This window comes from Hyposmocoma kahamanoa, unplaced genomic scaffold, assembly GCF_003589595.1.
Source record: "Hyposmocoma kahamanoa isolate Upper Pololo Valley unplaced genomic scaffold, ASM358959v1 63, whole genome shotgun sequence".
NCBI lineage: Eukaryota > Metazoa > Arthropoda > Insecta > Lepidoptera > Cosmopterigidae > Hyposmocoma > Hyposmocoma kahamanoa.
The window spans coordinates 14,525,125-14,546,321 of NW_020653851.1; the positions used below are offsets into that span (position 1 = coordinate 14,525,125).

At 36.5% G+C, this 21,197-nt stretch overlaps 3 protein-coding genes across 5 annotated transcripts in view; 2 read left to right on the top strand and 1 right to left on the bottom strand.

Moving 5' to 3' along the window:
• LOC113230159 (aspartyl/asparaginyl beta-hydroxylase) overlaps nucleotides 1-9,332 on the top strand; it is a 29,109-nt gene extending 19,777 nt beyond the window's left edge. For 2 of the 3 annotated variants that reach the window (XM_026463951.1, XM_026463952.1), the window contains exons 13-16: nucleotides 955-1,189; nucleotides 1,382-1,487; nucleotides 1,568-2,278; nucleotides 8,731-9,332. In XM_026463951.1, coding sequence (XP_026319736.1) covers nucleotides 955-1,189; nucleotides 1,382-1,487; nucleotides 1,568-2,278; nucleotides 8,731-8,881 — 1,203 coding nt within the window. In that variant the 3' untranslated portion in view covers nucleotides 8,882-9,332. The other variant, XM_026463953.1, reaches the window with a different exon arrangement.
• A 1,154-nt stretch (nucleotides 9,333-10,486) lies between these two features.
• On the bottom strand, nucleotides 10,487-16,465 carry LOC113230223 (DNA-directed RNA polymerase II subunit RPB1). Its single transcript, XM_026464047.1, has 5 exons — nucleotides 16,409-16,465; nucleotides 15,990-16,127; nucleotides 15,638-15,718; nucleotides 11,456-11,708; nucleotides 10,487-11,272 (listed from the first exon to the last, which is right to left on the bottom strand). The coding sequence occupies exons 1-5, from the start codon at nucleotides 16,460-16,462 to the stop codon at nucleotides 10,566-10,568; spliced, it is 1,233 nt and encodes a 410-aa protein (XP_026319832.1). The 5' UTR covers nucleotides 16,463-16,465; the 3' UTR covers nucleotides 10,487-10,565.
• A 3,602-nt stretch (nucleotides 16,466-20,067) lies between these two features.
• Nucleotides 20,068-21,134, top strand: LOC113230318 (ubiquitin carboxyl-terminal hydrolase isozyme L3). The gene is made up of 2 exons (XM_026464196.1): nucleotides 20,068-20,214; nucleotides 20,299-21,134. Exon 2 carries the CDS (start codon nucleotides 20,315-20,317, stop codon nucleotides 21,005-21,007), a length of 693 nt encoding a protein of 230 aa, XP_026319981.1. The 5' UTR covers nucleotides 20,068-20,214; nucleotides 20,299-20,314; the 3' UTR covers nucleotides 21,008-21,134.
• Nucleotides 21,135-21,197: the final 63 nt, after the last annotated feature.

A 21,197-nucleotide genomic window follows, 5' to 3' on the forward strand; every position in this document is an offset into this window, starting at 1 on the left:
CTGTCGTGAAACGATACATCGTCGTCACGATCTAGTGGGAACTGCTAGTCACGACAGTCGTCCAACGATAATAAAACGTGACGACATAGTGCGAACGTGCCCTTACTCATAGCACAAATTACAAAGAAATACGACTCTTTGTATTAACTATAGTACGGGTACGACTTTAGAAAGAGATGACCGAGTGTGAACTATGTGCAAGTTTGTCAAACTTGTTTGGTGGATTATTTGATCGTTTGCGACATTGTTTGAAGAAAACGTGAATTTTGAATCATAAATTTGACAAATTGTTTGATCGTTTACGGGGCGCTTAAGTCTTTTGCATTATGCAAATCTAAAGGCATTTTACAACGTTGTCAGCCTATGCAAATTATGTAAAACACAATTGCCAATTTTCTTGCAATGTTGGTGTAATCTTCCATCTCGAGTGTGGTTTTGCTAGTGTTAGAAATACTTAAGTTTGTTAATGTCCCGTTCGTATCCATGCTTGAAGCTTTGCATGAAATCTTCAATTCGTAAACATGATAATTACTATAAAAAGATTATACCAACATTTATGAAGTGAATACGGCGGCATTTTACAGGGTATTAAATTAATTTTTAATTCTCAAACTCATTCAATTCCAGGACTGGCTGGAGTAACCTATTTTTGCATCTAATTTTTTATATTACCTACATAAAATCATACTTTGTTCGTTGTGCCATTTTCCCTTAAGCCGTCAGCGGCGCTGTCGGGCCCCGCGCCTGCACCCCTCGGCACTCCCGACGCGTCACTGACGCCTAACCTAACCTTAAAATATTAAGTACCTAATGAGTGAAATGACTGACAGCAGTCAATACGACTTCGAATTTCGAGTTGCACCCCTTGAAAATCGATGCATGATGACGTATAGAGTTGCTGTCGGACTGTGTGCGATGCACGCGTGTGTGTGACTGTACTAATTCACAATGGAGGGCAAATGGTCATCGGCGGTGGACCGAGCGAGTGCTACCCAGTTGGCTTCAAGCGCTAGAGCTCGGTACATCGTGGCTACAGCTTTAGATCGTATGGCCGAAGCTCAAAAGGACAACCGTCTACTGTCTCGAGCCATTACTTCCTATCTGCATCTGCTGAAGATGAACGAAAACCTCTCCGATCAGAAGATTAGAAACATAAGTGACCGAACCTTGGATAGAATACAATTTAGAGGTCAGTTTTCTAGTAAATGTATTTAATTTTTGTCTCGAGTTTTGACGTTTTCGTATTTTATTTCATTTAGTTACGTGTATTGAAATTTGGTCTTTAATATTAGTACCCATCAGTGGCACGCATATGGGTTGATGTTAAAATGCAGTTAACTTACAAAAGGTGTCAAAAATTTTATTTGTCTTTGTATAACAGGAAATTATTTAAGCGCGGAACCCGTGTACCGTCTTTTGATTCGTCGGTTTCCTGACGTGTCTGGCTACCGAAACAACTTGACCATATCATTTCTTATGGCCAACAGGTACTAATTATCTACATACATTTACTTTTACGTGTTGGTAAAGATATATATTTACTTTAAAAACATTATTTCTACTTCAGGGCGGATCTAGCGGAAGAAAATCTGAAAGAAACGCTTCGATTATGGCCCAAAGACCGTGTCGCATTGGCACATTATGCATTTGTTCTAAAAAACCAACATAAAAAATATGAAGAAGCTGCGAAATTATTTGAGAAAGCTCTAGAAGGGGACTCAGGTCCCGCATGTGAACCTCGCTTCTACTATCATTATGGGGATGCATTACTTTTATTAGGTCGGTATAAAGAGGCTCACGAAGTACACAAAAGAGGAGCGAAACAAGGTCATTTCTTATCCCCAGCACAGCGCTCACTTTACAACGTCAAAAGATTAAGAGGACGCCCTTGGTGGAAAGTTGAAGACACTCCGTATGTTCAATTAGCTCGTGCTTTAGAAAAATCGTGGAAAGATATTTTGAAAGAGGGAGAAGCAGCTACAGCACTTTATGAGCAAGAAAAAGAGGGACTTAAAGAACGAGGGAATTGGTCCCAGTTGGATCTTTTTGTTAGAGGACGTGAAATCCCTGATAGATGCAACCGAGCGCCTGTCACTTGTTCCATTGTAAAATCAGAGCCAGCGGCTGTTGGATGTCGTAGAGGACAAATCAAATTCAGCGCAATGGAACCAGGAACACACGTCCGGCCACATGTTGGGCCAACGAATTGTAGACTTCGAATGCATTTGGGCTTGAGCAATACCAAAGATACTCATATACGAGTAGATCAGGAAACAAGGTAATTTTTATAATGGTCATACCTACGTTTAACATATTTGAACTTACCAAAGTACTAGGGGTGTCAATATTCTGTATAAAGTTTTCATGGTACAGATAGATTTAAAAGTGTAGATTAGACATGATTTCAGTAGCAGTAGAGCTTCTGTGAAAGAGTACGTCCAGGGAAATACTGCCACCTTACCTTTGATCTACCAACAAATGGACGTCGGGTTTGCGCTAAAAAGTGTCCGCACCTATAGGGCGTCAAAATCACATACAGAGCGTCAATCGCGCAAAAGTCTTCGTTTATTCGACTGACAGCGCGGTTGTCAATCGTGCAGTACTACATAATAATATACATATGAGTCGTACCTCCGCGATAGGAGCCAAGCAGTTGCGATTAAAGGATTCATTTCCAGTTTCATCCCTATTAGTTCCGGTGTTCCCCAGGGATCTCACTTAGGACCTCTCCCTTTCAATATTTTTATAAACGACGTTAAAAAATGTTTTATAAATTCAAAATTACCTCTATTTGCTGACGATACTAAAATTTTTAATGTTATTAAATCTAGCCAGGATTTAATAACATTTAGAAAGCTTTTATGTTATTAACATAATTTGTAATTGATCGGAGGAATTTTTCTTAGTTTTTGATCAATGTAACAAACTAGTGGAGTGATTTCCCATAATGTAATTGAATATCATGGTGGTTGAACATCATGATATCCAATAAATTTAAATTATAATTAAAATTGATTATTCACTTGTTGCTTAGTGGTAATTATTATGTTAGTTGCTTATAGTTATACGTATAAATTTGTCTTTCCAACGTAGCTATTTTAAACATTAGTGGAAACTTTTGGCTAGTGTTTGTTTAATATTTGTTGATAATGAAATGTATTATATGATGCTGTATGTTTCCTAAATAAATAAAATTAAATTAAAATAAAATAAAATAACTTGTAAAAATTACTGCAGTAAAGTGTGAAAACAGGATTTTGTATTATATTTTCACTAAACAAATATATTGCGTTATTATAGTTATTATTTAAAATTGTTATTTTGTACAGTTGTATAATACTTAATTTATATATAAATGAATCGTAAATATAAATTACAAAAGTCATTGACTTACAAATAAATGGACGTCCGGTCCGCGCTAAAAAGTGTCCGAACTTACAGGGCGTTAAAATCGTATGCACAGTGTCAATCACGCTTTAGTCTTCGTTTGTTCGACTGACAGCGCGCTTGTCAATGATGCCGTATCGTGTAGTAAAACCTTGTAAAAATTACTCAACTAAAGTGAAAAAACAGGGTGGTATATCATATTTTCTGTAAGTACTACATTGTGTCATCATTGTTATCATTTAAAAGTGTTCTTTTATGCACTAGTATATATAGTATTTAATTTATATTTAAATTAATCCTAAATATAAATTACAAAAGCAATCAAAATAATCAAATAGCTAACTGTCTCTTTCCGACTCTTTGCTTGCGTAAAAGACTGAACGAGACCCATCACATCAATTTCAATTGTTTGAAACACAAGCTTTTGAAATATTTAGAACAAAAATTTCATAGAGTCGCTTTAATGCTAATGTTATTATTAAAATATTTTTTAATACATGTTAGTAATACCTTCAAATATTGTTGTACTCTTTCTACGGCTCGGGGTTACGAATCAGAAGACCGAAAATACATTTGCCCGAAATAACGTTTGCATGAATTTCCATAATCCCGATTTTTTAGGTTTCGGGAGAAATATGTGTATGGCCTACATTTATTTCTCTCGTGAGTTTGGGTGTAATTTGTGGTTGTCTATATGTGTGTCCATGGCACCCGCGACAACGGGTTTCTCTAATGCCGGCAATGTTGAGTGTGTGCGTTATTATAATAATTATTATTAATCAGTACCTAAGTGTTTATTTTGGAAAGCGTTTCTCTTGCGCAATCAATATCGCGCATTTTAATTTTGTAATTATCTCACAACGGCAAATACCCTACTACCGCCATAGCCGTACTTTTTCTTGCACAAGAAACATTTGCAAGAACTATGAGCAGTACGACTATGCCTGTTGACGGATTCAACCGTCGTCAGTGATAAACCGTAATAATTATATTGAATCAATGTAAGCACTACGGCATATAGAAAAGTGGTGACATTTTTGAGCGCAGTATAAATTCAGTACTATGCACGAATGGGTTAAGAAAATGGTAAGAAAAGAAAGGAAACCAGAGCTGATGCAAGCTTTATAAGACCATAATATTAAAGCTTAATATTAAATCATAATATTAAAATTTGGTATGTGATTACATCAATGAGTGAACAAAAACACTGCATAATAATACAAATAGAAACAACCTTGATAGCCTAACGGATTGCACTGTGGGCACTGGATGAGAAGTTCCCGGGTTCGATACCGGTAGGATCAATTTAACAAATTAACTTTTCTAAATGGTTCTGGTCTTGGTATTCTACTGTAAGACAATCACCTGGTTTGAAACTAGGGAACTCTCTGTACATACTCCATGAGTAACAGCATGAGTAAGAGCAACAGGATCCCAGAGCAGAACCAATTTACAAAAGTTCATTTCCCAAATTGGTTCTACTGGGAATCGAACCTGTGACCAAGAACAATGGAATTTATTCCGGGGCATAACTCAGAACACCCAGGCCAAAACAACTTTTGAAAAGTTCACATTTAGTTTTATAGATGATTGAGCTGATTTTTTACGGTTTGAAAAAAAAATTCTCAAATAATTCGAGAAATCGGGTACGAGAATTCTCGGAATCAAGAAAAAAAAGTCAGACACCCTAGCTCGTAATAAATGGCATTGTATAAAATTCAACATTTACATATAAAATTTGTTTATAAATAATAAAGGCTACTCCATTATACCTGTGTTCAAGTAGTTTTCACTAGAAGGTACATATGGTGTATTTTGGTAAGTTTCCAGTAGAAGCTGAATATGGTGTTTTTTTGCGCCTTTCAATTGTTGCAAGCAAAATTAGGCAGTACTGCAATGACATTACAATTTAAATTCAACGTTTTAGCTTTTTCATATTCCTTTACATGTCACTACGTTTAAATAGGTTGACTTGGGACATTTTTTTCGTGGTTTTTGTATTAGACCCGTCGTCCATTTATTTGTAAGTCAATGACAAAAGCAAACAAAATAATCAAATACTTTTTTAATAGCTACTACCCTTTTTCTACACATAGCATGCGCAAAAGATGGAAAGAGACACATTACGTCAGTTTCAAGAATCCCATATAAACTTCTTGGTCATTTTAAATTGTGAACCTTAAGCGATTAAATATATTTAGAACAAAGAAAGTATAGAGTCGCATTGATTTTAATCTTATTTTTAAAGTGATTTTTTTATTAAAGTTAGCAATAACTAACAAAATATTGTTGTACTCGTTTTACGGTTTGGGATTACCTATCAGAGATCAGAAAATACATTTGTCCGAAATAATGTTAGCTCAAATTTTCATAATATCAAATGTATTTTTTAAGAATATTACAAAACAAAAGTTAATTTTGTCTTTGCGAAAAGCATCAAAATTACTGGAAAGCGTAACGGTTTTATTATAATTCGGTTTTCGGAATTTCGGATATTGGAATATCGGTACATTTCTTATTTTCACATTTGTAATATTTGTATGTACGTATTTGCTCAACTCTTTATTATTTCCTTAAGTGAATTTGTACAAAATTCGACATAATATATATAAAAATTAATTAATATTTACAATAAAGGCTGCTCCGTTACTCTTTGTGTTCAAGTAATATTCAGTGGAAGCTAAATATAGGACATTTTGTTAAGTTTCCAGTAGAAGCTGAATATTACTTATTATGTTTTTGGGCCTTAAATTGTTGTAAGCAAAAGCAGTACTACAATGACTTACGTTACAATTTAAATTATTTTAGTTTTTTTTTATATTTCGTTACTATCACTACGTTTGTATACGTTAATTTGGGACATTTTTTTCATGATTTTTATATTCGACCCGACGTCCATTTGTTAGTAGGTCAATGCACCTTACCTGTTTCTGCCGCCATGCTGGTGAAATTACAGACACATGGGACTTGTCCAGTTATAGTGTCAGGGTGATATTGCCCCCCTATACAGGTGAATTTTTAGTCATCGTCCAAACTTTCATATTATGATCTTTAGTGAAAATATAACATGCGCAAATTTTCCTTTTAGTGTAAATTAATACTAAAATTAAGATATGCCATCGCAAAATTGTTTTAAAAAATTGCGCGCGTGTGGACAGCCTACTCGATATGCGCGCTAGGCCACCCCCCGCGTCATTGATAAAATACATACGTTGCAAAATTTCCAAAAGTTGCAAAAAACGAGAGCGGAAGTTATTTATAAGTAAATTGTTTTAGAGGTTTGACCAAATTTAATGATATTATTACAAAATAATGATAAAAATAATGCACCTGATAAACACACCTAATTAGGAAAGTTCGTTTCCCGAACTTAACTTCTACGCATTTAAAGCGTTGTGTTACCGAAGGCCATCGAAGAATTTACTTATTGAATTTCAAAGTCACTAAAAATTTTACCATGTGTAGAGAACAAAAGAAAATAATCTTTACTTTTGTTTGTGAGACAAACAAATAAAAGGTTCGCTTCCTACGATGAATTGTAACGAATTAGTATTTAGCAAGTAATAAAAAAAAGAATCTTCCCATCGCCCTTTTGTTATCTACGCACGTGGTGTTTTTTATTAGTGAACTAGAAACATTTTATAATAATATCAATAAATTTAAACAAAACATCGATTTACGACAAATGTAGTCCGCACTCGTATCGTACACAGAAGTATAAAAATAAAAGCAGGCCATGCCTTTTGCAATAAGGCGTATTTAAAAAATTTGAATCAACTTATGTACATTTAATTAAAATCAAATAGAAATTACCTTAGCGTAACAACTTTAACAGTATTTTAATAATTGCTCAAAATGTAAACCATTCCTCTCCAAGCAGATTCTTGCACGTTTTTGAATATTGTCTTGTATTTTGTTCAGCACTGTAGTGTCACTTTTCACTTGTGCAAATGCACTTTCAATTTTTAGTTTCAATTCGTTGAGGCTTTGGGCCTCCTCCACATACACGCGTCGTTTAATTTCGCCCCACAAAAAAGAGTCACAGGGTGTGAGGTCTGGTGACCTGGGTGGCCATGGTACCGGACCCCCGCGGCCGATCCAGCGATTCCCGTATTCCATATTTAAATAATTCCTCACGTCGATAGCGTAATGTGGCGGTGCACCGTCATGCTGATAATAAAAAGCAGGATGGTTAATGAGGACTAGCGGTACGTCGTCCATCAAATCGGAGACTATGCTTTGTAGCATATTGAGATAGGTGCCTCCGGTCAGCCGCCCCTCAATAAAATACGGCCCTAGAATTTTATCACCGACAATCCCGGCCCACACATTTGCACTAAAACGCACTTGGTGATAATTGTCTATATCATGTGCGGGTTGCGATACGACCACCAATGTTCATTATGTTGGTTGTACAGCCCCACACGTGTGAATAGGGCTTCATCAGTCCATAAAATGACCGCATCGGGGTGTGCGATCAGCCACTCGCAGAAAACTCGACGAGGCAGCACGTCTGCTGCATTTAGCGTTTGCACTTTTTGAAAGTGATAAGGGTGCAATCCAGAGGTGTTGAGCAGCTTCCACACAGCGTATTGGCTAACGTTGAACCGTCGAGCTGCATCACGTGTACTTCGTCTTGGATCTCTCTCGAAAAAATTGAAGATTTCGTTTTCGATTTCCACGGACAGTCGCGGCCTACCACGTCCTTGGGCGTGTGAAGGCGTCGTAAACTGGCCATGGTCTAAAAGCCTCTGTATGACATGCAGAAACTAGGCTTAGGCTTTCATCACTTATAAAATAGCACTTGACCATTTCAAAGTACTCGCGGTTTGTATACATAGTGACACGTGAATGCGTTTTCAATAGCGAGATAACGTTGCACACACGTACGAAGCGCTACACGGACGTGTGACGACTGAAGTAACAGCCGCCAATAGCGTTCGGCGCGGGCGGCGGCGGTGGCGGCATTTTGCTTTGATTGGAGAATCCGCGCGGTTAGCGTATGGCATTCATTCATAGACGCATAGTCGTAGTAAATAATAATAGTGTAAATTGGTAACCAATTTTTGTCGAGTATTACTTCGGAATAAATATTTTCATTTTGAAAATAAACCTATCAATTTTTTTTCCAAAATGGCTGGAAAAAATTTGGACGATGACTAAAAAATCATCCTGTATATCTTTGCTACTTAAGGCTCTGATTGACACTCGCAACGGCTATGGACAGACGTGTAGCTTACCACCAGGCACACTACTTGTTCGTCCATTGGTATCATAAAACGAAAGATCTTTTCTTATCTCTCATTTGGTATCTTTGTGACAACTTCACGTTTTTTTTTTCAGACAATGGAATGAAGGCAAAGTGCTGCTTTTCGACGATAGCTTTGAACACGAAGTGTGGCATAACGGGACTGCTAAACGGCTTGTCCTAATCGTCGATTTGTGGCATCCTGATCTCACTCCCACTGAAAGACGTACCTTACCCGCTATATGAGTGCCTTAATAGTGTCGTTAGGAATGCATAGTGTTAAAATGAATGAATTTTGATGGATGCTTAATAACAATTTTATATTCCGTAATACATCACTGTTATTAAATACCCTAAATAATCAGTATTCTTTACAGAGAGTTTAAGAACAGATTTAATGTTGTTAATATGAATTTATTGAAAATCACTGCAACAGTGGTTAAATATTGGTGCTAGTCTGTTGACCGATATATTTCTATTCTTTTGCTTATGTATTTATTGTACACATAATAAACTTCAGAACTGTTTCAATATACATAAATCACATTGCCATATATTATAAATAAATACAGTGAATGATATGAAAAACGACATTAAGAAGTAATTTGTTTACAATACTTCGTTTTCCATTTTCCTTTCAAATGCATTTGGTTTTTCGAACTAACTTCTATTTCTGTACTTGTAATTGTAATGTTATATATTTGCAACCATTGTTGTATTTGTAAGATTCTCATTGTACTTTAAGGTTTATTGTTAATAAATACACTTTGATGCTCGATTTAAAATGAGTGTTATTTCTATACATAATCCATTAGCAACCAAGAAAGTCACAAACACCAACAAGACATTGACTGTGGTTACAGAAACAATTTAATTATCGGATACGATAATAATCTTTGATTACCTCACAAAAAAAGGTTAAAAATAAAACTCAAGAATGATTGCATAGGTGTGTATATTTGGTATAAAAATCGCCTGTAGTTTGGCTCAAATATAACCAATTATAATTAACTTAAATCTAATAAAGCTCGTTTTCTAATTAACTATCAATTATTGGTCCACATTCAGGTAATTCTTACTTGATGCAATCTTTATTGTACACTGAGCTACTGAGAATACTTATACCTACATGCATCCTATATGGTGTTTTTATGTGGTACAAATATCTAAACCTAATTTGTCAAGACTATGTTCTCTTGTATATGATTAGCTACAGTAGACATTTTTTGTTAAAAAATATTACAACACTACTAATGCATTTGCAGTCGTTATTTCGCAAATTTCTCTTAAGCTACTGCAAAGCACTTGCAGTTTACCTGAAGCTGTTAACGCTTTAACGTTAAAAAAATTTTATTAGGTACTGTGACAAATTTGGTTGTAAACAAACATTGTTTGGTAGTAGATGTTACGTGTACATTTAAAAAAAAATAATTTTATATTACGTTCTACATTTTTCATCTAAACGTTCGTTGTACGGACAGAATAACAAACAGTGGTTTTTGTCATAATACAAAATTTCAGATTCACATAATATTAATACTTTGTCAGTCTTAAGACTAATTGCATAATTATTAATTTGCAGAAATGAGTAGTACTTATCACTAAACATAAAAATATGATGGAGCAGCCTTGTATTAAGTATTGTATATTGTTTTGTAAGTTAATACAAATGCTATGGCTGTAAGTCGTAAGTTACATTTCAGGAATAATAAAAAATAAAATAACATTAAAGCTAAATTCCTAACTTAACAGGACATAAGGAATGTATTTTATACATTAAGTACATTTAAATTCATAAATACAACCATAACTTGTCATTTCGATCACATAATAATGAAGATAGAAAATGTAGATTTTAAGACAGGTGTTGAGTTCAGATTCACTGGAATAAGGCACATGGATAATAAAAAGGCAATTTAAGGCACTATAATTAGTAAGCGTCGTTGGAGGGCTGATATGCGGGAGGGCCAGGTGCCTGCGGGGATGCACAGGCGCTGTACGGCGGTGCGGGAGGTGGTGGCGCTTCCCACCCACTCTCTACTCCATAGCCAGCTACTGCCCCGTAACCAGCTCCATACGACGGAGACTCGCAAGGCGTCCTAACATCGTAACTTGCCGATGTTCCGTCATACCCTCTTGTCATATTGTCATATGTCGGAGAATTTGGATCATAATTCCTTGCGGTTTCATAGGCCCTTGGCTCTGCTTTATAAGGCCCGGCGACATCGTACCCCAAATTTTTCACCGGTCGCCTTACTGTATCATATCTATTAGTTATTATAGGAACTGATTCGGTTGGTGGCGGCGGATCATACACGTCTTGTGAACGCGCAACTGCTTCCCTTTCTGGAGCGTGATAAGATGCGGGTCGAGCTGCGTGAAAGTTTGAATATGACGAATGTGCTGACGTAGGCCTAGAAGGTCTCGGTTCTCGTGGAAGAGAGGAAGTCGAAGCTAAATATCCTGCATTACGATACGACCTGCGTGAACGCCGCACAGAGGATCCATTGCCTCGCGATCCAGAACGACGCTTCACTCGCCGCGGCGTCATTGGCTTTAAGGAACTTTCACTCACGTTTGGTTCCGTTGGACTCAATTCTATTGTGTAAACTGGACGTCGTGGTAAAGTGCTTTTGTCTGTAAAATAAAAATTCGCACAATTATAATGAGAGGCTTTGTTCCTTAAAAATGGTCTTTAACAGTCCATTGCAACATGTAAATATTAATAACAACTATAACCCCATAAACTTATTAGATTATATAGATTTAGGTGGCATTTTTCAACTATTATTTTTCTATGCTGGGAACATGAATTATTACCTGAAGGTGGCTTTATCTTCTTAAAGGAACGATATGCCAATAAAATAGCCAGTGGCAATGCTGTCGCAGTGAGGATTGCAGCCACGGCCGATTGTCCCATCTCAACATGATGCCACCTGAGGAAGCAGCCATCAACGCGTGTAGGTCGCCATACCCCTGGTCCATCTATTTCACTCCACACGGGCTGGCAGCCCCAACCATTGCCTTCCCACCAACTTACACTGCCTGTACCCAGAGAAAGGAGTCCACTCTCCTGCAAATGTAAATCATTTTTATTTTACACTAAACCGTGTGTCGATGTAGCTCTAGGTAGCCTTGATTCACATGGAAGGGATGTAATAAATGCTATATTATATACCTTGCATTACGATAAAACTACAACTTGGGCAAATGCTGCCTACTTTTATGCATTTTACTTACTGTACATTCATTTACTTATGTTGTACCATAACAGGTTCCATGCTTAAATACATAATTATTAAAAGCCTGATAGAATGCGGCCTCACTGGCCCAATGATTTGCACTGTGGGTGCCTGATGAAGAGGTCCTAGGTTTGATTCCTATTAGAACCAACATGAAAAATTATTATTTATCAATTGGATTTGGTTTGGGTACCTCAGTGAATTCCATTGTCAAACAATAATTGTTGTTGTCTAACACATTATTATTAAGAATATTGAAACAAACAATCTGTTGACTGGAACTATTAGAGTAATTAAAAATAAAGCGTGAAAAACACCGAGTGCAGGTCGGGCGCGTGTCGGGTCGGGAGCGCGGTAGGCATAATTCCGCGTGCTATGATTACAAAACATCGATATTTTCGATATATCGACACCAGAAGTATCAATTAATGTAAGGGACAAACCACGGATTTTCAGGAGAGCCAAAAATAATTTTTATTTTTTTAAATACTTTTTTTACTGTCTGCTCCAATTTTGATTGTGTCTAGAGCAAAGTTTCTTAAAATTTCTTCTTTCATGCTATAAACGAAAGATTTAGGAATGTCCAGTGGTTTAAAATATACCATGTCCCTTACACTAAAAAAAGATGTTTAGTTGTGCCTTACGTTACTAATATTTCGTGTGTAGACCGTCGAGCACAGTGTAAGCAGGAAGAAAAATAGAAAATTATATGTAATTCTATTTTAAAGGATCTTTTACAATACAATTTTTCTATTTCTTTTCATGCTTACACTATGCTCGACGGTTTACACATAAAATATTAGTATCTTAAGACACAACTAAACATCTTTTTTTAATATTTTTTATAGAAGTGGCCCTCAAAGACAAATCAATCTGCCTAGGCACCTTTATAGATATTGAAGGAGCCTTCGATAAAATCAACTTCTCCAGCATACAATCAGCACTGAGAAGACACGAAGTGGATGAAGTGCTAATCAGCTGGATTAGCAACATGCTGAAACAAAGAACAATAAAAACAACAGCAAATGAGACCTCATGGGCCATAGTAGCGAAGAGGTGCCCTCAAGGAGGGGTGCTGTCGCCTCTGCTGTGGAACATGGTCGTAAATGACCTCATCATTAAAACTAAACAAAGAACATTTCTGTACAGTAGGATATGCTGATGACATAGCTATACAGGTAACAGGAAATTATGCCAATACACTCTGCGACATTACACAAGCTGCACTTCGGATTGTGGAAAGATAGTGCAGAGCATACGAACTATCGGTAAACCCAGCATAGACGGAACTAGTAATGTGTGCAAACAAAAGACTACTGGGTAACTACCTACTACCCAAACTCGTCAGTACAGAACTACAGACATCAACCGAAGTCAAGTACTTGAGAGTAATACTGGACAACAAGTCAACTGGAACAAGCATCTGGATAACAAGTTAAAAAAGCTACTATCACCTTCTGGCATGCCATAGAATGGTAGGTAAACAAAGGGGACTTTCACCCAAGACAACGCTATGGCTCTACACAGCGGTGATAAGACCCATGATCAGTTACGGCGCGATAGTATAGTGCCCACGAACCAAACTGACGACCGCAACCGACAAGCTGGACAAATTCCAAAGACTCGCTTGCATGGCGATGACCGGCTGCATGAGGACAACTCCAACTGCGGCCCTCGAAGCGACGCTGGAACTGCGACCCCTCCCGCTATTCATCAGACAGGAAGCTGCGTCAACAGCAGTGCGTCCAAACAGAGCCGGCCTTTGGAAGCACATGAGGACCCGTCATACAGAAATCCTTTATAAGACTGTCAATGAGGAATCGCTACTGGAGGCGGCTGTGGATAGAGTCCCAAAACAATACATCTTTGACAAAAAATACAAGATACAATTGTTTGAAGAGACCAACGAAGGACTGAACCCGAGAGTGGTCCGCGTCTTCACTGATGGATCTAAAACAAATTCAAGAACAGGTACTGAGGTATTCTCAGAAGATTTCAATATCAGGATATCAACACTGCTTGGTGACTACAATACAGTATTCCAGGCTGAATGCATGGGCATCAAGTTGGCGGCAGAAGCAATCATAGCGAGAAGAGTAAAGAATCACTCCATTCGAATACTCTCTGACAGTATGTCAGTACTTCAAGCACTGAACAGCTTTATTTAGACTCAGGGCTCATTTATGAATGCCCTCAAGCACTCATGGAGGTATGTATACAAAACCATGTAACTCTACAGTGGATTAAAGGACACAGCGGCACACGTGGCAATGACAGCAGATGAACTAGCCAGAAAAGGGTCAGCGAAGGACGCTGTAGGACCAGAACCACAAATCCCTCCCCTACCAATGGTCCAGAACAACTACATATAAAGGTACAAAATCTTCACATAATAATACATGGACCACACTTACGGTTTGTAGACAGGCGAGGGAAGCACTCCCAACACTCAATGCCAGTCTATCTCGAATTTTAATTAAACTCAAAAGACAAGAGCTTCGCACTCTAACTGCCGCCCAAACGGGTCATGGTCCATACAATAAACACCTCTTCAATTTAGGTATCACAGACAGCCCTCTGCAGAGCGTGCATGGAGGGCGAGGAAACGGCTGCGCACATCCTACTACAGTGCTCCGGCGTGACCAACTACAGGGCGAAGTACCTTGGAGTGCCAAGGTCGCTCTCCGAAGTCTTCAGCAAACCAAGGAGGCTGCTGAGATTGAGTGGCACGAGTAGGACCTTGCACCCACCACACGCAAAATAGGCGCCTGACGTCGAGTTGCGGACACCAGCCCGTAACACCAAGTACCAAGTAAACCACTGGGAATTCCTAAATTTTAATAATACCAATCAATAGAACAGGAACTTCCGAATTCGAAGATACATGTAACTCATTTTCACAACCATTGACTTACAATTATATGGACGTCGGGTCCGCGCTAAAAAGTGTCCGAACTTATAGGGCGTTAAACTCGTATACAGAGCGTCATTCACGCTCTAGTCTTCGTTTGTTCGACTGACAGTGAAGCAAGCAAAATTAGACAGTACTGCGATGACATTACAATTTAAATTCAACATTTTAGCTTTTTCATATTCCTTGACATGTCACTACATTTAAATAATCATCAAGTCAACCGACTTGGGACATTTTTTTCGTGGTTTTTGTATTAGACCTGTCGTCCATTTATTCGTAAGTCAATGTTCACAACAGACTAAATGTCCCTTACATTAATTGATACTTCTGGTATTGATATCGTAAATAATTCAAAAAGATAAAAGGAAGGAAATTTTACTAAGAGTAAATAAGTAAACCACCAGTTTCGACACAACAATCAAATGTATTCATTTTCATTGGCCAGCTGCACACATACAATATTATTGTCCCTGTTATTGTGTGTGTGGGCTAGCCCATGAGAACATAACCACTACGTTACACTGATGGAGGACCAGCGTATCAGCTCTCAAAGTATGTTTCATTTCTGCAAGCACAATTTTGAATTGTGTACTTTCAACTTTATACAATTTTACATGTATTGGATAAAATATATCAATAGTACATATGGATACCAAATGATACAATAATATGGGATTGATATCGAGGGAATATATTGATATTTTTTTGAATTATATATCGAGCACTCCTAAAGACACCATGCTTGGGCGCGAGACGGGCGCACACACCCAAGCGTGGAACAAACTCTTGTGTTTCACTCTTAAACAATTATAACATAGCATTAACATGATTTTTATATTCACTTACCCTATTTAGTGACCCCAAATTGAGATAATAGCATAATAAGAAGACATTCCAGGTTAACCACATGAAGCTCCATATAGCATACTGAAAACAATTTGTCACATGTTGAAAATAAGAAAGCAAATTGTAATGTAGTGTAAATTGGAATATGTTAAATTAAAAATTAGGTAAACTGTTTGATATAATAAAATTATATATGATATAAACAAAAAAGTTTTGATTCCGATGTGTAACAATTGCAAAACCTTAGAATGTACTATAACAAAGCTTGCCACCCAATGAAGTCTGTTTACCTGTTAAACAAGCATAGTTATATCTATATATTTAAAAGTAATATACTCAATTTATTACTTACAGCCAATAGATATTTTGTTATATACTGCACGGCTCCAAAAGAGCCAAATATGATCATCAAAATGTTGACAAAATTAGCTATTATAGGCAACCACATGTACCCAAGGAAGTCAAACACCTGGCGCTGAATAGTTACAATCTGAAACAGGGTAGGTTTTACAAGCAATTTAGTTAAAGTTCTTTACAACATGTTCGCAATTAATTCTAGAGGATAACAATGCTCGGAGTTATAATAGTAAGTACGTTTAACGGCACCTTTCACATCTTGAAATACAATTGATAACAAATTACACCTTCGGCACATTTGTCTGGAAGACGTAATTATTTAAATTGGCCGTATCGAACACTGCTTCTTAGCCATTTATACAAGACATGCATCACAAGAATGTTGATGATTCAGAAGGTAAAAGTGTTACATACCAACTCGATAACACAAACGATCAACAACAAAGTTCGTAACGTGCAAACAGCCATGTCGCCGGATAACGTAAACTTTAACACTTATTATTATATAAATTTTCGTATACAAATAATCGATTTTAACTTAAAAACATCCATGATTTTACTTAAAAAAATTAAAATGAGTAAAGAAAACAATCATACGATTTCCGTTTTTTTTTACACAAAAAATTTTGACATTTTACTTTTTTCGAAAGTGAGCGCTGTAGGCATGTAATCTTGAAATAAACAATCAAGTTTTATGTAAATACTTCTTATAGCATTCAGCGTCACGACAGGATACTAATGTTATGTAGACATGACAATGAGACATGACAAGTTTTTTATGTCACGGTAAATAAAACTTCAAAACATCTTCAAAAGATATTTATAGACGTAGAACATCCGAACGTATTTACCTTAGACTATGGAAACTATTTTTTTTCGATCCTCTAAGGTATATACAGTCAAAAGCACGTCAAAAATATTTATCCTTTATTTTTTCATCCTCTAAGCGCAGAACAGCCGAACGTATATACGTGAAGAGCACGTCAAGCTTGACACTTTGTACTTTGGACCATTCTTATCGCAAGCGGCATAGAGTTGAATTTAAATCTTAAGTGTCAAGCTTGACGTACATCCTGTACAGAGTCGGGAGCATGTCAAGCTTGACACTTGACAAGATTTAAATCCAACTCTATGCATGCCGCTTACGATACAGCGGTCGAAAGTACAAAGTGTCAAATTTGACGTAATTTTGGCTAGACAAATCAGCCTTAGATTTTTTTTTTATGTACCAATTTTTCGGAATATTTTCCCGAAAAATTTCCACTAGAACTATAATTGGAATTTTTCGGAAAATTACCCAAACAGTCACGACATTATTTGATTAAAGTGGAAATAAAACCAAATGTCACGACGACATCATACACGAAGAGTGTTGCAGTATCCCCCGATTTTACGGGACATTACTAATTTTACTCACCTATAGAGTTTAATGCTGTATAATAGTCGATAACAATGTGACAAATAAGGATATAATATTTAATTTTTTAATTGTTAATTTTGTATTTTATAAATATCATTTTGACTATATACTATTTTCACTTTTTGGGTAAGTAAGTTGAACACTTATTTATGTCTGAAAAATTATTGTTGATTTATCTATTTATCCCTCTGGAATAAGTGTAAATTCCAATAGTTTCTCATAATTTTCCATTTACAATTTTTATAATATAAGATTAAAAGTGAAGAGTTATAATTCAATCTAGGCAGTTAAACTATACAAACTAATTTAAAAACTAAATTACATCGCTATTTAGAAAACGTGTCCATCAAAAAGCTTTGATAGATATTGCTGTGATAAAAATAAGTATTATTAATATTAAATTGTATAAAAAGTATGTATTTTCTTATTATTACTAAATATGCAACGTGAGAAAAAAAACAAATATAGAAAAATAACACCACATTTTTTTGGTCTGTTAAAAAATTTTAACATTATCCAATAATTTGTAACGCGCGGTTTACTCAAAGTAAAGTCAAAGTCAAATCATCTTATGCAAATTGAAATCGTCACACTGATTAAACTCTACTGCTTATTCGTAAGTAGTAATTAAAATCGGCTCCTCGAGCTACCTGGTGCCTGCGCGACGCAAGCGAACGCATAGCTAGTAGTTTTGATATTTGCAAACCGGATACAAGTCGTGACGACTAAAATCAAACATGATTATGAATACAAAGATCGGACATAATTTTTTTTTTTTTATTGCTCTTACCAACTGAGCTACGGGTTCAGTTACCGAGCGGTCGAAATTCTTCTATGTGTTTTTGTATAGATTTTCGTACTGGCTTTCGGTATTCGTCGCCGCTAGTGACATCTAGTGAGAGATTTTATGTTATATTTATTGAGATTTTTCTGAAATAATTCCACTATTTTTGTTGTGATTATGAATACAAAGAATGAACACACAGAAAAATTTTTTTTTTCGTCGACCCGGTGGGACTTGAACCCACGTCCTTGCTGCACCGTAGCATTGCTCTTACCAACTGAGCTACGAGTCCAGTTACCAAGCCGTCGAAATTCTCCTATATGTTTTTGTATAGATTTTTGTACTGGCTTTCTCATGGAAGTGGACAATCAAACATTATTGATGCATTTAACGCTTTAAAAAGTGACCGTATAGTGCTTCGAAAATTACGAAGGTACGTTATTACAAATGAATAAAATACCAGGAACAACCACAACAATTACCCTATCCTACCGGGAATCCGAATTCGAGTTCGGTCACCAAGGTCAATAAACTCGCGCATTGACTCCGCCCACTTTTCCTATGGCAACGGTGTCTATTAGTTGTCAGGTGTCAATATTATTCACAATTTCTCAGAAAACTTTGGGACGTCATAACTTATTTGTCAAGTTTTCGAAATTAAAATCTACCATGTTTTTTTATTTTTAATAACAGTATGCTCCTTTAAATTAGTCAGTGGTTTTTTTTATCATGTGTAATAATTGAAAAAAAAAGTATTTTACCTTTAACTCAAGTAGAAAAATCTCTCAGGTAATACGTCTTTGGACATCTCCCCCATTTTCCCTTTGAGTAGCTAAGCTACATTTCATGGTGTCAAGCATTGACTTACAAATAAGTCAATGGTGTCAAGGGTATATATTTAAAACAGATTTATTGTTTCTATTTTTCTTATTTCTCTTGGCTTTTCGCGGTGAGCGTTTTAGCCACATACAGAGTGTTTTGACTGACATGATTTTAAAACGGGGAAATTTTTATTTCATGGAATGTAATTTGGAAACGGGATTTGAAAGTTGGAGAAAAAGTGAAAAAGGGATCAGAAATTATGAGATGTAAATAAACAAAATGGTAAAAATATTTATTTTTTATTACAGTAGTTAAATCTTTATATTATTTTCTAAAATAAATTTTGATAAGTAAGTATATACCTAGAAGAGTTATTGGACAACAATAAAAGATGGATGGAAGTCGAAAGAGGCACATGGGATTGGATAAGATTCTGGATAAGAGAAGAACGATCAAATTTTGGGCAATTAAAAAAAATGTGATTTAAGTCGCCAATTTCAATGCAGTCACACACATCGTCAACAACTATATTGAATCTGGCAAGGTGAACGGGAGTGCATACGTGACCTAATCTCATACGAGTCAATATGCTTGTTGCCACTGGCCACTCTGTTCAGTTTTAGGGTCGTATTCCAGAAGTCTACTCAATGCTCAAGTCAGGATTGCACTGGAAACATAAGCACTGGAAATACGACCCTAATGGCAGGGACTTGAGTATGATTTCGAGTGCTTTAAACCATACTTAAATCCTGACTTGAGCATTGAGTAGAGTTCTAGAATACGACCCTTAGTTTAGAAAACCACGGGTTCACTGGTATTGATGGTTGGATATGATATAAAATCTACCTTTGTACCGAGAGCTCTTTGTCCATGCTTTATTCCAATTATTTCTAAGAAATATCTTGGAAAGTGTGTCCAGATCATGGTTATAAATATTGTATAATGAGCCATGTCCCCGCAGATGATAGCATTATGTTTTGTTTACAACTTTTAAAATATCTCGACTTTTCCCTATATTTTGGCTATATTTTTGCGGTATTATTATTTATGGGTTTGGTAACACTGTACATGAGAAAACGAATCGTTAGTCAGCACTTCAGCAGATTTGTCCGATGAATTTCTCCTATTTCCACGAGTTTCTACTGCATTGATTGACTTTCAATATCTAAACCGGGTTAATTTTTTACCGAAGAAGTGAGTTGTACATTTTCGCTTGTGATAAACAGTGAAAATAGATTATAAAGCACCGGTAACCTCTCTTGTCACTCTTTGTTTCAGTTTGTATTTTGAAGAGATGGGGACCGACATCTTAATTCCGCTGGAATCTAACCCTGACGTGATGAATAAGTTTCTTCAAAAACTAGGCGTGCCATCGGAATGGAACATTGTGGACGTAATGGGGTTAGATTCTGAGATGTTATCATGGGTACCTCGCCCAGTTCTTGCTGTTCTGCTACTATTCCCTGTTTCCAAATCCTACGAACAATATAAAGAAAAAGAAGAAAAGCTTATTTTGTCTAAAGGCCAAGATGTATCTATTGATGTTTTTTATATGAAGCAGCACCTGAGCAATGCTTGTGGAACTATTGCCCTTATGCACAGTGTGGCCAATAACACTGACAGAATTATACTTCGTGATGGACCCATGAAAGCTTTCCTAGAAGAAGCCAAACCTCTTGATCCAGTTGCTCGAAGCAAATTGTTGGAAAAGACTGAAAGTATTATCAATGCTCATAAAGAACTTGCACAAGAAGGTCAAACTAGGACTCCAAGTGCAGAAGAGCCTGTAAACCATCACTTCATTGCTTTTGTACACAAGGATGGTATGCTGTATGAGTTGGATGGCAGTAAGTCATTCCCCATAAACCATGGGCCTACTACACCAGATACTCTGTTGGAAGACGCTGCTAAAGTATGCCAGGAATTCATGGCTCGTGACCCCAATGAGATGCGGTTCACTGTAGTTGCTTTGACTGCTGCTGATTAAAATTCCCACCAGTATATTTATGTGTGGTAATTACGTAATACGACTAGTCTGGCAAGCGGTGTGCTTTACTGATTCAAGCTTAAATTCATTCATGTATTTAATATATGCAATGCTGAGCAATAAACTTTATTTATTTTGAACTATTGACTATTTTTTCAACTTGAACCTTGTTACTTTGTAAATGCTAATG